The 18,701-nt window shown below is 37.3% G+C and overlaps 1 protein-coding gene across 1 annotated transcript; it reads left to right on the top strand.

Annotated features, from left to right (window-relative positions):
* The first annotated feature begins 11,141 nt into the window (after positions 1–11,141).
* LOC104211710 (uncharacterized) lies at positions 11,142–17,932 on the top strand. Its single transcript, XM_009760803.2, has 4 exons — positions 11,142–11,897; positions 12,268–12,455; positions 17,095–17,169; positions 17,251–17,932. Exons 1-4 carry the CDS (start codon positions 11,255–11,257, stop codon positions 17,632–17,634), a joined length of 1,290 nt encoding a protein of 429 aa, XP_009759105.1. The 5' UTR covers positions 11,142–11,254; the 3' UTR covers positions 17,635–17,932.
* The last annotated feature ends 769 nt before the right edge of the window (positions 17,933–18,701 follow it).

Raw genomic sequence — 18,701 nt, 5'->3', positions numbered from 1 at the left:
GCTAAATCACGGTTTCTAGTATTGAAATCCGTACTCATATAATTAAATATTTCAAGTAAAAACCTAAGACAAGAAAATCATAGAGTTCATCAAGCTACAATGAAACATATATTCCTCCTCCCGAGCATAGAAACCCTAGAATATGCATAGATACCTGTCACCTAGTATATGCATCATCCCCGTGTGACCCTTCTATCTTGATCGGTGATTCTGTTTGAACGAGCCCACTATCGAAAGTCTTGCAAGCAACCTCCACTAAACTAAGCAAGCTAGAAGCTAAAGTGAATCTTTTCTAGCATCTTTTTCTTTGCTTTGACCGCTACTTTGTTTGGTTTTCTTCTTTCCTTCGGCCCATGTTTTAAAGCTAGCAAAAAGTTCAAGCCTTCGAGATCTCTCTTGAATGGCAGAGTAAAAATTTTCTCAATGAAGCTAGGCAAGACACTTCATTTTGGAACAATTGCACAATCCAACATCGTCTCTCTTAGAAATACTCCTCAAAACAATCAAAACCTATTCAAATATCATCTAAGGAAGTCAAACAAAGGTACTGAGACATTCCCAATCAATAAAGGTTTAACCTTGGCCAAAATCCTAAAAGTCAAGAAAAAGTCAACCCGGGCCCACGTGGTCGAAATACGAGATTCGGACCAAATTTCGATTACTCATTCACCCCCAAGCCCCGACATATAATTTATTTCGAAATTCGACCTCAATTTATGATCTAAATCTCAATTTTACAAAATTCTTTAATTCTACCCAGAATCCCTGATTTTTTCTACCTTGAAATTCATAGATTTGATGTTACAATTCATGAAAAGTAGTTGGAATTGATTGAAAACTACTTAAAGAAGCTTATCAATGAATTTGGGAAGAAAATCCTCTTCAAAATTGCCTCTATGGAGTTTAGGGTTGAAAATGGTGTAAAATAAGCTATGTCCCGAAATCCCCAACATTTACCCAGTTGCAGTATCGCAATTGCGAACTCTTGTTCGCAATTCGGATCGCAAAAGCAAAAAATTTCTGAGCATGCTAATATCTCAAATGCGATGAAAGCATCGCAATTGCGATGGCTGGCCAGTCCGCAAATGCAGTCAATACCTCACAAAAGCGAGTCTGCCCCAAATTCCTTACAGTCGCAAATACGACATGAACCTCACAAAAGCGAAACCCTCCACCATCGCATTTGCGGAAAGAGCTTCGTAAAAGCGAAGATGTACCAGCCCCTCAAGTGTCCCAAATGTGAGCTTGACCTCGCATTTGCGAACAGGTTCTCGCAAATGCGAGACCTGCAAACCTGGTGCACCAGCATTCCTCCTAAGCCAAAAAATCGGTCCGTTAAGCATCCAAAACTCACCCGAGCCCCTCAGGCTCTAATCCGATCACGCACATAAGTGTAAGAACATCATATAAACTCATTCACTCGCTCAAATCACCAAAATAACATCAAACAACAAGAATCGATCATCAAAGCTCAAGGATTTCAACTTAAAACTCAATTTTGCCAACTTTTCACATAATGCGCCAAAAACGGCCTCGGGTTACCCGGGACCCCAACCAAACATACACACAAGTCCAAAATCATCATACAAACATACTGAAATCATCAAAACACCAATTCGGGATCGTTTATTAAAAACATTGACCATGGTCAACTCTAGTCATTTTTAAAATAAAAAATCATATTTTCTTTAAAAAGTACATTTAAATTTTTTGAAAATCGACACGGAGCACACATGAAAATCATAAGTCATCAAATAGAGCTATTAAAAATCTCGGAACAAAAAAAGGAAAGCTAGTACTCAATACGACCGATCGGGTCATTACATTATTCCCTAGTTAAACATGCGTTCGTCCTCGAACGTGCCAAGAGTTTTTCCCAAGCTATCACTTAGCTGAATTGACTCATCATACCTATGCCCATGAATGATCCCATGCCACCCGGGTCCATATAAGTCCATGAACACAGCTTCCACTGAAGATATTTCTTACAACCTTAGCTCACAGGGTGTGGAGCCAAATTCGAACATCCGAAAACCCTTATAGAATCTTATCCTTGTATATATACATTGTATCAATCTCAACAAGCTGCATCAAGATGTCAATACCCTACTATGGTCAAAACACACAATATGCCACATAACTCATGTACTCACAACAATAACTTCCGACCATAATAGCAGCTCACTACCAAATCCTGTACCGGTAATATACTTCATATCAAATGAAACCTCATTCCTAACCTTCGCAATGCTGCTAATGATAAAGGAAACATGCAGAAACTCGTAACCCCCCATGAACTCTTACATCTATACTAAGAAATTCAAATTCTATTAATAATAGATATTATATAATTTCTAATTATTAATTAGTAATTAGAATTCAAATTCTTAATTTAATTATAATTATTACAAGATATCTTTATTTATATAATAATATAATAACAGATACAAATAGTAAATCGAGGTACCCCTTCTATGACAAATTTGAACCTTCCATCTATTTTTGTGTCATTAGTAGGCTTAGTCTTTCCGGAAATTGCAATGGCTTCTTTATTTCTTCAAGTTAAAAAAGAACCTACAACCAATCGGTTAACAGTCGACCGCTCTACCAGTAAGCTACTAAGGAACAATAGGAGATTCGATCTTATAGAGTTCAATTCTTGTTCCCAACCCATGGTCAATATGAGCTCGAAACTTCCTTCGTAACTCCCGGAACTTCTTCGTAGTGTCTCACTTACATGACTCATTTCAGAGGGACCAACAAGTTGAGGAGCCCTCTCATCTGACAAGTACCATTGACAAATTCTGAGCGAAAGTATGATATTATTCTTCCAAACATTACTTATCCCAATACGATAGTGAAAATAACGGGTCCAGAAACCTTATCTCACCTAATACGATCAGCCCAATCGATAAGTCACACCAAAATCCACATTCATACAACACGGTCCATACACCAAACAAGCAATAAGTCAGATATATCCAAAAATAGAAAGAAAACAAGGTACGCAGACTATTCAACAAGTACAACTGATATAACAACAAAAGCATACTAATTTTATTTTATGAACTCATTCCACAAAGGAAAACAAAACACACGAAATAAACACAAGGGAGGGTGTCCCACATAACTCTGTTGTGGGCTGCAACCCGATCCCAAACATATCAATCCACATAGGGATATCCATCGACCCATAATGCTCGTGCTCACTAAGCACATGTGCTCAACATCAAGCATGATAAAGTGCATAAATACCATTATGGGATGATGAATAAGCATAATACACTATGTAAAAAGATAAGCACAGCGAAGGTGCAATAAGCAAATCGACAGCACAAGAGACATCTTGCTCATATACTGCCACAACCAGCATGTGAGTAATCAAGTAGCCTCACTACCAATCATAGCATAAGAGAAAAATTCATATCATAGACCAGGGCACAACATCCATTTTGTCTGATGATATACATGTGATAGCAATTACATAAGAGTACGCAGACCCGATCAGATATAGAATACACATTCTTATTTGGCTTACAAATAGCCCCTAAACCATGTCCGATCATCCCCAATCAGGTAAATAACCTTCCAAAAGCCCATAGCAACCCATCCATGACACATACCATCAGCTATCCAATTCTTAACATACATACATAGTTCGGAACCAAAGAATAGTCTGCTTACGAGATCATTTGGTCTCTCCATATCTGATCCCGACTCTACTACTCAAATGACTAATACATCACTCATACACGATCATCTTACGAGAAATAATCATAAAGGTATTATGCTCCATGTAGCAAAACCTGAGCCTTAGCAGCCCAAAACTAGGCGATCAAAGTAACACTAGTCAAACATCCGCAAATCAAAATACAGTATGCCTTCTGAAATGCGCACCTTTCTTGGGTGATACCAGTTAGTGCCAACATTCTTCTAAGTATCTGAAACTACCCATGTTGTCTAAACTCATGGTATCCTTTCGAAACTAAACTGCAACCTTCTACATGTAAATTTTAATCCTACATGATGCATCTCATCTATAATGTTATCATATGAAGACACAAGAACTCCATTATCAACTCTGAATAACAAGTAGGATAAACACCCCATCAATTAAAAATCTTTTACTAACTTATTCCTGTAGAACAAAATCACAACACGTAACGAACTCCCCATGCCTGTAGGGCAAGTCGTGGCCAAACCATCGCAAACTCTTCAAAACCCATTTGTACATAATCAAATCATTAAAATTAAACCCCTCAAAATCAACCAAGTCGCGTAGACTACTAAAGCATGAACGCATCAACATGAAAATGCCCACTCCAAAGGACCCTTTAGTGAATCTAAAGTTGTTTCTTTATAACACGACAATATGGAACCAAATGATATAGGATCTCGCAAGTCTCGGCACCATCCGATGCAACCCCCAAGTCCTAACCGTACGCAAACCCAAAAATCCTTAAATGTTACTTATAAGTCTCGAATCCATTGGAACCTTCTCGAAAGTCATTCACTTTGTTGTAATCATATTTGGTGAAGCCTTCCTCAAATCATAGCCAATACACAAGCACATCTTAGTCCAAGAACTAATATAACGCATGACCATGCAATCCGATCGTCAATGGCAGACTCCCCCACTTGACTTGAATCCATAAAACACATCGCTTGTAACCCATAATACCATTCCTTCGCAGCTGCCCCGGTCTTGCACTGTTACTCAGCTGAATACTTTATAAACTTATGTGACTCTAGTCATAAAACACTTCAAGGACTCTGCTAAGTACAAACTCACCCTGGTGACAGTCATGCTAACTTCTTCAAGTGCTCTGAAATGATAATGTATGCATTCCATTGAATAAATGCCTCATACGAAATACACAACCTCAAATCCCACCTGCCAGCCTCAAATCGACATCTTCCCATGATCCTGCTATGATCACAACAACTAAGCTAGCAAATAGTATTCCCGAGCCCGTACTCATCAACCAGATACATGAATCCACTTCATCCCACAAATGAACAACTTAAAGATCCACCCACATATCCTTATCTATGTTTGGACAACAATAGAAACGATAATCAACCATTTATAGCCCTCATAGTCCATCTACAACATCACAAGTTGATAGTCCATAGTTGATACAGAGTGCCTAAAATAACATACGAGTGTCAAGCTGAATCATTATCGCATGATACAGAAAACGAGATGGGAAATTTCCTAGATGCCCTATAGCCTCTCGAAGATAAGTATGGACCTCATCATACCGATCTACAAGACTCTACTAGACACTTGCTCATGACTCGTAGAACCTATGAACCTAAAGCTCTGTTACCAACTTGTCACGACCCAAAATTCCACTAAGTCGTGGTGGAAACTAACCCAACCCGCTAGGTGTGAGCCTAGTAGTAAAAGTCACTATTATGATAAGAAACAAACAGAGACAATAAATGAAATAGCCAAAAGAGTTTAATACAACTATCCCAAGGACTAGTAGTACAAGTTACGAGCTACAAAGAATAAGAGTACAATCCACTCTAAAGAACAATATATCATCTGTTAGCAATTTACATAAACAAAAATATAAACCCTAAACTACCATGAACAAGTACTAGCTGATATCTAGAGTGCTGGTACGTTTTCCATGCCAGGCCCTCAAACTCCACAACCGCTCATTGCTGGATATCTGCATGCAAGGTGTATAATTGTAGTATAAGTACTGTGATCCCATGTACTCAGTGAGTATCTTGACTAACCTTGTTGAAGTAGTGACGAGGTTTTTAGGTCATAAGATACACACTAGAATAATCTGTGTAGTTAAATTTGCAACAGAAATAATACTAGGAATAACAAAGTAGATTACGAGAACAGATGTGTTAAGTAGTAAATGATTAGCTAAAGGAAATATGATCAAGTTCCTCATTATCACAACCAACCCTTTTCTAGCACCCAAGTCATGTAGTTGAAGCAATAACCACTAAAACAACATAGTAGACCCACTAATTTTCATAATAAGAGGAATGTGCTTAAGACACAAATCAAATGGCACGCCAACACCCTTCGTGCATTTATCTCATCCTCACCAAACATATGCATGTATTTCAAATTAAATAGCATGGTAACACCCTTCATGCGTTTATCTTATCCTCACAAAGCATATATATATAATAGTACCAACCAGGTAGAATGAATGCCAATAACAGTAACACTGGAGTAGAATTACACGGATAACAACAATAAGCAAGTCAGAAGCATGTGGAAAAAGATAACAGACGAGGTTGAAGGCACAGAAGTAGTGATAGCAAGTAGGGTAGAAGAACATAGATTTCAACAACAAGCGAGGTAGAAGGTTTAGGTGAAACCATGACAAACGAGCAAAAGGCATAGTTGTAGATATAACAACAAGAAGGTAGGCATGAACGTTAAAAAATTAACAAATAGAAGGCACGGATAGAACAATAACAAATAAGGTAGAAAGCAAAGATGTGACACCACAAGTAACATAGAAAACAAGGTGCAATAATAGCAACTCGGGATAAAGGCATAATCATATACGCAAAAAAAGATAGCACAATATAATGCATGCCTCTCGTCCTCGCCTGTGCGGAAACACCCTTCGTACCATGAATAATAAAACTTGCACGATATCACCTTTCGTACTTTTACTCTCTTCCTCACATGATAATATAAAAATAATGGCATGACATTATCCTTCGTGCATAATAATGTATAATAAATGGCACGACATCACCGTGCTTTACACTCTTCCTCACATGATAATGTATATGCAATGGCACAACATCTCCTTCGTGCTTTGCACTTCTCCTCACATGATAATATATATGAAATGGTATGATATCATCCTTAGTTTTGTACACTCTTCCTCACTAACCACATGTATATCAACAATAAGCAAGGTAGGAAGCATGAATAACATCAAGAAGAGTGGTTAAGAAAATACAACATGTGAATCCCACTCACAGCTCTTGTGCCAATAAACAATTCAATGAACTTCAAGAACTCTATTGTGCAAGTATCTCGACAAAGCTCAAACTTAATCTTTAACATAAGTATGGAACCTAAATATCTCAGAATAACGGTCATAGACATGTATTTGTGATTTGGTATAGTGGTGACCGAATTTAGCACATCAACAGTTTCACAAAGAGCCTGTCACATATAATCAAGTTGTCATTGGCTGAATCATGATTTCTAGCATTGAAATTCATACTCGTATGATTACAGAAATCAAGTAAAACCTAAGACGATAAAATCATAGAGTTCATCAAGGTACAAGGAAGCATATAATTCCCCCTCCCGAGCATGGACACACTGGCACATGTATAGATACCCGTCACCTCGTATATGCATCACCCCCGCATGGCCCTTCTATCTTGATCGGTGATTCCGTTTGGCCAAGCCAGCTATCGAAAGTCTTGCAAGAAACCTCCACTAAGCTAAGAGAGATAGAAGCTAAAGTGTATCTTTTTTGGCATCTTTTTCTTTACTTTGACCGCAACTTTGTTTGGTCTTCCTCTTTCCTTCGGCCCATGTTTCAAAGCTAGTAAAAAGTTTAAGCCTTCAGGATCTCTCTTGAATGACAGAGGAAAAATTCCCTAGACAAAGCTAGGTAGAACATTTACCTCATTCCGGAATAATATCACAATCCAATACCCTCTCCCTTAGAAATACTCCTCAAAACGGTCAAAACCTAGTCAAATATCATCTAAGAAAGTTAGACAATACTAATGAAACATCCTCAATCAATAAAGGTTTAACCATGGGCAAAATCTCAAAAGTCAACAAAAAGTCAATTTTGGCCCACGTGATCAAAATCCGAGGTTCGGACCAAATCACGCTTACCCATTACCCTCGAGCACGGATATATAATTTGTTTCAAAATTCAACCTAAATTTGGGGTCTAAATCTCAATTTTATAAAATTCTTAAATTCTACTCAAGACCCCTAATTTCTACCTTGAAATTCATAGATTTGATGTTCAAATTCATTAAAAAGTAGTTGAAATTGATGGAAAACTAGTTAAAGAATCTTAACAGTAAATTTGCGAAGAAAATCCTCTTCAAAAATTGCCTTAATGGATGTTAGGGTTGAAAAATGGTGTAAAATGAGCTAAGTCCCAAAATTCTCACAATTTACCAGCTGCAGATATCGCAATTGCAAACTAGAGTTCGCAATTGTGATGATCACTAAAGCGATCAACTGTTCATAAAAGAAAACTTTTCTGAGCCTGCTGATAACGCCAAAATGATGAAAGCATCGCAATTGCGATGATTGGGCAGTCCGCAAATGTGGTCAATACCTCGCAAATGCGAGTCTGCCCCAAATTTCTCACAGTCGCAAATGCGACATGAACCCCGCAAAAGCGAAACGCTTTACCATTACATTTGCTGAAAGAGCTTCGCAAAATCGAATCTGAACCACCCCCCTCCAACATCACAAATGCAAGCCTGATTTTGTATTTGCGAACAGGTTCTACAAATGCGAGACCTGCAGACTTGGTGCACTAACTTTCCTCCTAAGCCAAAAAATCAGTCTACTAAGCATCCAAAACACACCCGAGCACCTCAGACCCCAATATGATCATGCACACAAGTATAATAACATTATATAAACTCGCACGCTCACTCAAATCACCAAAATAACATCAAACAATAAGAATCAATTATCAAAACTCATTTTAACTTAAAACTCAATTTTGCCAACTTTTCATATAATGCGCGGAAACGACTTTGGGTCAACCGGGACCCCAAACAAACATGCGTACAAGTCAAAAATCATCATACAAACCTACCGGAATTAGCAAAATACCAATCTAGGATCGATTTATCAAAAATATTGACTATGGTCAACTCTAGTCATTTCTAAAATAAAAAATCATATTTTCTTTAAATATTTTTAAATTTTTCAAAAAACGACATGTACCATACACGCAAATCATAAATCATCAAATAGAGCTATAAAATATCTTGAAACACAAAAAGGAAACCTAGTACTCAAAACGGGGACGGATCAGTTACAATATGGCCGCAACTTTAGTAAACCACTTCTAATCATAAAGTTGTGAACATTTCTACAGCACAATAGAGTGAGACTAGCCAGTTAGGAGTTAGTCTGAGGATGCTACTGGTCGTCTAGTGATGCAGGGCTTTATCTGCTGGTTTTTACTATACCATCCATCTATTTCGTATTTCGTATTCCGTATTTCGTATCTCTTATATTGTTGTTATTTTATTATGAGTCTATTGATGGTACTAATATATTGTCTCTTGAGCCGATAGTCTCCTGGTAACATTATCTCTGCCCCTCGGGGTAGGGGTAAGGTCTGCGTACATATTACCTTCCCCAGACCCCACTTGTAGGATTATACTGGGTCGTTGTTGTTGTTGTTGTTGTTGTTGTTGTAGGTAAGATTTTGATATAGGGGTCGGAATGGAATTCGAAGAGTTGCAGTAGTTTCGTTGTGTCATTTGGGATGTGTGTGCAAAATTTCAGGTCATTCGGATGTGGTTTGGTTGGGTTTTTTATCAAAAGCGTAATTTAGAAGATTTTGGAATTCTTAGGCTTGAATCTGATGCGTATTTGGAGTTTTGATGTTGTTTTGAGCATTCTGAAGGTTGGAACAAGTTTAAATGAGGTTATGGGATATGTTGGTATGTCTGGTTGAGGTCCCGAGGGCCTTGGGTGAGTTTCGGGTGGTCAATCGGACTATTTCATGATGTTTGGAATTGCAGAAAAACTGCTGAAGTATTGCAGAGAATTAGACCTTAGCGTTCGCGAGTAGGTCCTCGCGTTCGCGAAGGGTTAGCTGGAGAAGGCTTTGATTTTGGCCTTCGCGTTCGCGAGGAAGGCTCCGCATTCGCAAAGGGCTGGATGTTTATGCATCGCGTTCGCGAGGGAAGCTCCGCGTTCGCGTAGAGGAATTTGATCAGCTGGGCTTGAGGTATTTTATTCATCGCGTTTGCGAGAGAGGTAACGCGATGGGTCAACCTGAGGAGCCATCTCGTTCGCGATGGGCTTGTCGAGATCGCGAAGAAGAAATTTTTGTCAAAGTTGATTTGTGCTTTGTGAACGCGAGGCGTTGACCGCGTTCACGAAGAAGGAAATGAGGCCTGGGCAGAATGTTTAAATAGTCGTCTTGTCCGCGATTTTGGGGTTTATTTCTACCATTTTTTAGCATTTTTGGAGCTTTTTGAAGAGGATTGAAGAGGGATTCAAGGGAAAACACTTGGAGGTAAGATTCATGGACATAATACTCGATTCTAATGTATCTACCTAATTAATCATTGAAATTAAGCCTAAAATTGAAGAACAATGGCTTGAAATTGGAGAACTAGAATTTGGGATTTGAGGGGTCGTTTTGTAACGACCCAACCGATCGTTTTGAATAGTACAACCCTGTTTTCCCATTTACTACTAAATTCATGCTTTACAGTTGTTATATGACTCACCAAGATAATTGTTACAAATCTAACTTTTTGTGATAATATTAAACAAAAATTGTAAGAATATATATTTTTTCATATCAAAATTTATAAAAAAATAAAAGATTATGTATATGCAGCAGAGTTAACATCATATCATAAGATACTAATTAAGATAAATGTAATCCCCCCGTCCAAATATCCATCATCTTTTGGAACCAAAAAAACAAAGATAAAATGTAAAAATGAAAGTGCTCGAAATTAAGAGCCCGTTTGGACATAAGAATTTTTTTACCTTTTTTCGATTTTTTTTTTCGAAATCAGTATTTCGCCATAAAATTTTTAATTTTTACTTTTTTGGAATTTTGAAATTTTCGAAAATTTGAAAAACTCCAAAAAGACGTTTTTCAAAATTTTCACTTAGATCACTCACAAAAATTCAAAAATAACTCAAAATTATATTCATATTCAAACAAACTCTAATTTTCAAATACCATTTTCACTTAAAACAAATTTAACTTCTTTTTGGAATTTTACAATTCTTATGTCCAAACGCCCACTAAAAGAGTTCTTTAAGTCCGGGATTGTGCTCCAATTACAAACTTGAAGGACTATTTGTATTCATATTTATATTTTAAGGACCAAAATATTCCTACTCTACTACCTAAAGGATTAATTTGGTTTTTCCTCGAAATCATGCCATAATAAATTGATAAATCAATCCACTCAGTAGAACCTCTTTCCATTTTACCTAAACCCTTCACGGAACTCTCTAGAAAACCTTGTCCTCCTCCACCACTTCCCGGCACCACCAATGGCGGCGTCCGACGTGTCCGAAGGACCAGTACGGAGCGTGATCAACAAGCGCCTCCGTGCCCTTCGCAAGAAATACAACCGCATTGTTCAAATGGAAGAATCCGTTTCTAAAGGAAAAACCTTAAACAAGGAACAAGAAGAAACTCTTCGCTCAAAACCTTCCGTCATCGCCGGCATCGACGAGCTCGAGAAGCTTCGCGAGCCTCTTGCATCCGCTGTCGCTGAAGAAATCAACCTCGCCACGTCAGTTTCTGCCCCGCCAGATAATAATTCGAAGAATGAGGGAGAGGGGGAAGTGATAATGTGTGTTGAGGATTTACTTTATCTGTTGTATTTTGGCTGTATGTTTGATGTGAAGTCGTTACAGAGTGATTTTTCTACGGCTACAATGCTGACGAGGACGCATGAGAGAGCTTGTTGCCTTAACTATGATTGTATGCAGGAGGACGAATCCAGTGATGTGATAGATCTATTGGGGGAGAAGGATTTGGACTTAATTTCAATGCTCAGTGGGCTATTAATTTCTCGACCTGTTAATTCTCCTTTGTCGCACAAGCGTGCCCTTCAACAATGCATTGAGCACGCGAAGCTTTGGCTTACCAAGTCTGATCAGCCCATTGTACCTGATTCCGATGCTACTTGTGAGTATATAGAAATTCCCAAACTAGCTGGAGTCGGCTATATGAATTCTCTATAATATTTGGGTCCTTTTTATATACTACTCAATGGTTTATCTTTTTTTGACAAAATTTGAGATCCTCTAAAACTAGATATATCCAATTTGTTTGATGAATTTTACTAGATACGTATTTGCAAAGTCATTCGGACGGGCTAGAGGAATATCTATATCCATTTTTGTTCCACTTGGACCTATTTCGATCTACTATGTAATAACTTACGTATTAGGACAAAAGGGATTTTAAAGCTAGCTATATCAATCTTTTGGTGGTTTTTGGTGGTTTTGAGATGGTGTAGATGCTTGTAGTTTTAGCTGGTTGTTTTTGCTTACAGATGCTGGTTTGAAATCGAAGCTAAATAGAATAATGTCTTCACTATATTTTACTACGGACCCTGTTAAAGTGGAGGCATCAGCTGCGAACTATGGGCCATACTCGGTGCCCATAGAAGAGTCTGTGGGTGCTGTGCCTGTCAATGAACCCGTGCAAGTGCACACGATTGCTATGCAGAGTCAGCAGAAGGTAAATTCTTACTGAAGTAAAACCTCTAATGACCTTGGGCAATGTTTTAAGTGTTGAAAAACATCTAATAAGGTTGACATATTTTTATCTTTTTTTTAAATTATTCTTTTCGCTGTTGTTATGTGTGAATACTTAGCTAGTTTCCTATGATTAGCCCTTGTTTTCCGTTGCTGTATAGTAACTTTAATTAACAAAATTGTTGAAGTTATGTTGTTTAAACCCTTGCAATGCCAGCAATTAACTTCTAAACAATGTTAAAAAAATGTACTTCATATTCCAAGCTCCCCTCCCTCCTTTCTTGGGAGGTGTCTTGATGTTTATATGTGCCAATATTGATTTTACTTCATGAGATTTCATAAGTCGTACTTATGAGGCTGTCATTTGATTTTTCTTTCCCTGTTCCAGAAGAGGGGCTTGGTTTGAAATTTTCTACATTTATGCTAAAGCTAGTTTAGCAATATAATGAGAATTTGGTGCAATAGGGTTGCTTAATTGAAGAATTGTGAATGGTAGAATTATAGATGACTCACTTATTTAATTAGTAATCTTAATCTTCTAGGCACTTTATGGAGAAGATACCATCCCAAGAACTTGTTGATTTCGGATGGTATAGTTGGCCATGAGTTGCTTATGAAAGTTATTTTGACATTAGTTTATTTTGCTAAAAATTGTTGCGTCCTTTGCTGAAGGTTTTGGTAAAACTTGCTTGCTAATATTATTTTTTTTTTATGAAAAGGTTAAAGGTTGCTTGCTAGTTTTTTTTCCCCGAAGGGAATTTCATTAAATGGCACCAAAAAGATGCATAGCAAAAAATTACAACTAAAAGGAAGCGACTGCACATAAACAAAAACTTAGTGCACAACTAAGGAGAAGACAAATCCTGATTGAACCAACTAAATAAGTTAATTAAACAAACAGTTTTAAGAGAATGGTTAGGGGTTAAGATCCCATCAAAACATCTATGATTCCCTTCATTCCAAATGCACCAAAAGATAGCAGCAGGCACCGTTGGCCAAGTTTTTTTTGATGGACTTCGCAACTCTCCATGAATTACAACTCTTATAAACCTCCTTGATACTGTTTGGCATGACCCAGGCAAGTCTAAAAACTGATATAAATGTACTCCAAATGTCAGCTGCTACTGTACAATGCACATATAACGTAATTGTTTCAGAAGTTGGAACAGTTATCAAGAAGGTATATTTGCTGTCAAATCCAAACAATTGCTAAAAAGTCGTCAAATTAGAAGAAAAGGGATGACTTGAAAATTGCCTCTTGTGATTTTAGAAGTAGGGAGACTCTCTTCTAAAATTGCATGTTTCGTAAGCGACTTACTGTATTTGCTTTATGATTTTGCATAGGTATGAAAATGATTTTAAATGTTTCCATTGTCTTTCATTCTTCATTCTACTTAAGAGTTCCCATTGTCATTCATATGACATCCCTCTTTGTTATGATGTTACATTACTAGGCGTAAGGTAATGTGCACACTAACCCTTACATAACTAGGCTTCTCCTAAATTGTTGGAAGTGGGAAAAGCCTATCATTGAACCGTGGTACTTGCGTTTAGGGCTATCACCAGTACTTTTGCCTCACTTGTGTTAGGGCAATGAAAAGACTAACCCTTACCTACTGATCAAAAAAAAAAAGAAGAAAGACTAACTCTTACCTTTGCTTCGCGTATTCATATCCACCTCCTTGTTCAATCCATTGCTTGCGTTCTCATTTGAAAAATAGCTACCAAACTGAACTGTAAAGACAACTTCGTCACTCCTTTACATCTCTGTTTTGTGTGTGTTCATCTGTAGGACTCAACTTTTTGTGGTTCTTTTTGTGTTGATATGTTAAACTATACTACCTTATCATGTATTTACCCATTGAAACAATCTCTAAAGTTCTAAAATGTTTCGGTACTAAGTGTATTTTAGGCTTGTGTTTGCTTGGATCAAGCATTGAAGCATGGATGTAAAAATACTTTTTTCAATAGTAGAGAGATCTATTGTCTCCGTGTGACTTATAGGTCACGGGCTCGAGCCGTGGAAGCAGCCAAAAATGCTTGTATTAGGATAGGTTGTCTACATCACACTCATTGGTATGCAGCCTTTCCCCGGACCCTACGGGATGCTTTGTGCATTGGACTGCCTTTTTACAGTGATCTGTTGTCTACTGTACACCCAAACTACTAGTCACACGACGTTCTTGTTTGTTATTACACAGGTCATAGAAGATTTAATTGGATTCTCCATGTATTTCTGCTTCTCTAGACGTCCTTGACATAAAAAAAAATGCAAATATGTACTTACATGGAATTCTTTTTGGGCAATCATATTTGCATAAATAGTTATTGGATTTTATTTAAATAACATCCAAATGTATGAGTTTTGATCCACGTGATGCTTTTTTTTTCTGTCAAAGTAATGTACCGCACCTCTGTCAAGTTCAATAGCTTCAGCTTCATGCCAATTTCTCACTCCAAAGGGAGATTGGGTAAGCTGGACGGGTTTGGTTATGATGGAATATTTAGCCCAATGCATTTTGGCCATAGTAGACTTTGGGCAAGTTGGGTTATACATTGTTTATCAGTTCAAGTCAATTTAATTAGTCCAAATTTGAGCCAGCTTGCTCATTTGACACTCCTACTCATGTTTTACTTGAACTATCTATTGTAGCTTCCTAAAGATTTAAGCTACTGAATTGTTTGCTATGCCGTTGAGCTTCTTTTATTTGCTTTTATTTTATTTTGTGTGTCTTGGGGGGTGGGGGTTTGGGGTGGGGGGTGTGAGGACTTAATTTCAAAAGTTTAGAATAGAGAGAGTAGAAATCATTTGTAGAAGATAAAATAAGAAAACTTTTTGAGATTCTTCAGCGTGGTAACTCTCTCAAGCTTTGGAATTTAAACTAGTTTGCAAATGACCTAAAATAGGAAATGGTACATAATTACATGAATTGAATGTGCTAATTGATTTTCTTAATCTCCTAATTGATCCATAATTCACTCCGATTAAAATCTTTCCATTTGCCTAAGTCTTGGTGAGCAGAGTTATTTGGTACCTGTAATGATGGGAGGTAGTAGATACTAGATGGATCAGTTTGAAGTGCGCACAAGCTGGTCAAGACTCCAACTTTTTTGTTTTTTAAAAAAGGCCCTCTAATCGATGTTCTTAATTACAGAACTTGTCAATTTTTCCTCTTTATTTTTTTTTCTTGATGAAAGGTAGGAGTATTCACATCAAGTTTGTGGGTGCTTGTCTTATACTTGTAGCTTGTTGCAAATGTATGAAATCCTGGAACGTCATAGTGACTTTGTTAGGATAGATTATAGAAATACACTCTAACTCAAAATTTTGCCTGATAAAGTAACCATCTATCTTTTTGTGCTTCTTTGTTTCGTAGAATATATGATTTGAAGCAATATGTATTGTGCTATTTGATGTCCACAAATTAGTTTCATCATTTTTTTCCCTTTCAAATTGCAATTCTTGAAGAAGCTGCTTTAAACTTATAAGGTACATGTGGCTCGGGTCATGGCTTGACTATGCTTCCACACTTGATCTAGGTGCCAAATTTTGTTTCTTAAACTTAAGATTCTAGTTATCTCCAATTAAGATGTAGTACCTACGGTGTATCGTCTATGTAGGAGACCATGCCAAGTTTATACTGGAATACCCTACAATTTGTGCAGTTTAAATACAAAATTGCCTGCATCTTCCTGATACTACCTTGAACAATGACTACGGCCTAGGGGTACCAGTGTTAATAAACCAACCCACTCTTAGCACACTATCTTTTCTCGGTTTTGTTTTAAAAACTTTAAAATTTACATAATTCGAAAACAAAGCACTTAGGAAATAAATAAAAAATGTAGACATTCATAACGTGTGCAACAATTTATGATAAGATCATAAATTGCTCACAAGTCTAGGCTAAAGCTGCTTTAAAACCTGGTCAAAAATAAATTTGCCTGCATCTTTCTGTCTTGCACATGTCTGCTTCATGTATAGAAATTCTGGCTTGCACGTGTCTGCTTCGTGTATAGAAATTCTGGCTTGCACACGTCTGCTTTATGTATAGAAATTCTGGCTTGCACACGGCTGCTTCATGTATAGAAAATTCCGCGTAGTTCAAACTACATCTCAATGAGAGAATGAACTAGTGAACCTCATCAAAAGGAACTTGCTGACCTTGATTATCCAATAACCTTTTCTACTAGCAAAGCATACAAGTTTTTACTTCATTTTGCACCTACTTGCATAGTTGGCTAGACTTTTGGGACGCTTGAGATATAGCGATAATATATGTGTTCTACTGCTTACACCAGCTTGTTGTGTTATTAATAGTTTATTTTGACTCATCCCGGAAACAAAAGGGTTTACTTCAAAAGGCCGCTGGGCAACACCCTGTTTGCAGATAAAAGTGTTTATTGTATTTATTTTTTAGCATTAAGACAATTGATTCATTGATTGCACAGCACATAAATTTTGGATTGAGGCTTCCGTGATTGATTGTTTCGACCATAATTTAGAACTGAATATGTATAGATGCTTTTGTAACTCGTTTCTTCTGATTTTATTTATTTTCTGGAAGTACTTCGCTATCCTTTCTGTCTTTATCCAACATCCAGCATTAAATGTTTTTCAGGAAGAAGAGTGCTTAAGTTCTCAAGGAAATCATACTAATGAAATGCATGCTAGCACTGTAGAAGAAATCCAGCAGGTATCCATCTTATATCAAGCAGATTGTCCTTGAGTGCTTTTATTCAATAGATTTATTCGACATATGAATTACTTGTTGCAGGGGGTACAAGGGGAAAACTTGTCTGAATTGCCTGCTGAAGCAGAAGAGGTCACACCTGAGGCGGAAGGTGTTAATAATTTGAAAGATATGAATTTCAAGGAGCAACAGTCTGTTCCCCGACGGTCATATCAGAATCAGAACTACAGGGGTCATCACAATGGGGATGGAGGAGGCCGTCGTGGATATTCTAATGCTCATGGAGGGCATGGCAGGGAAGGGTCCTACCAGAATGGCCGCAACCAATACTATGATCAATCTGGTAATTACTACCAGAAGAGCCATAACAACAATTATAGGGAAAGATGTGGAAGGGGTACTGTTGGTGGGAATTACAACCCTCATGCTTCAGGTGGTCAAGCTGCTAATTTCTCTGTTGATGCATAACCTTGTTTGGTTGATTACCGAATTTCCTTGGTAGCGTCTCGTTGGGGGATGGGGGGTGCGGATTTGGTGGTCAGTCTGTTACCTTGTTAAATGGAACACATATATCTCTTAGTTGAAGAATAGTTGCAGCAGCTTCAACTTCGCTAATTGAAGATAAGTTTTGGTTATCAATTTTCTTAGACCCTAGTCTGGTCTTTACTAGTTTGTTCTTGTGGCCATGGATAGTTTAGGTGAAGTGGATTAGTTTTTGCTAGTCAATTCAAATAATAAATTATAGTATCTTAGTTTTGGTGGAATACATCGACAGCCTCTTAAACATAATAGAATATTTCCTTTAGACACTAAGGGCTATTACAGTTGAGCACCTGAATATATGATAAACTGTTCCTATTAGACATTCGTTGGGGAGATTTTTGGGAAATGACTCTTGCTTTAACGGGGGGAGTTTGTTTTCAGTTGTTTGGGTTCCTTCTATCTGACATGTCTTTTCTTTTTGTTTGTTATAAAGGCCTTATATGTGATGTATATTATCAAAGGAGGTGTCATATTTTAGGTGGTTAACTTATTCACGTAATGGGTGCTTGAGAACACGCATAAGTTTTTCCAAAGTTTGAACTGGAAATGTATAATAGGACTACTTTATCATTTGTTCAGGTGTTCAATCATGATATGCCTTAATTTGAGTGACTAAATGAAATGTATTGACAAGTTTGAGGGGCTGTTGATGTATTCTGCTATATAGGCGTTTGACTTGGCATGGTTCTTGAAATGTTTTTTCACGTTTTGACCAACTTACAGATTTAAGCACTAATTTCCTCCAAAATCATCAATATATATAATTGAGGGAACATAAAAGATGACTTGGCACTTCATTTAAACCATCATTCCCATTTATCTTTTTTCTAATTTTTTTGCTTTCTTGTTAGTATATTTTTTAATTTATCCTGTTGTAAGCATGGGCGAAGCTACGTAGCCCCAATTCACTACCCTTTATCGAAAATTTACACGGTATATATAGGTAGAATATTAGATTTTAGTGGTATATAACATATATTGAACATCCTTTA

Source organism: Nicotiana sylvestris, chromosome 4, assembly GCF_000393655.2.
Source record: "Nicotiana sylvestris chromosome 4, ASM39365v2, whole genome shotgun sequence".
In the NCBI taxonomy this organism is placed as follows: domain Eukaryota; kingdom Viridiplantae; phylum Streptophyta; class Magnoliopsida; order Solanales; family Solanaceae; genus Nicotiana; species Nicotiana sylvestris.
The sequence above is the reverse complement of the archived record's forward strand: the minus strand, read 5'-3'. Positions and strand labels throughout refer to the sequence as shown.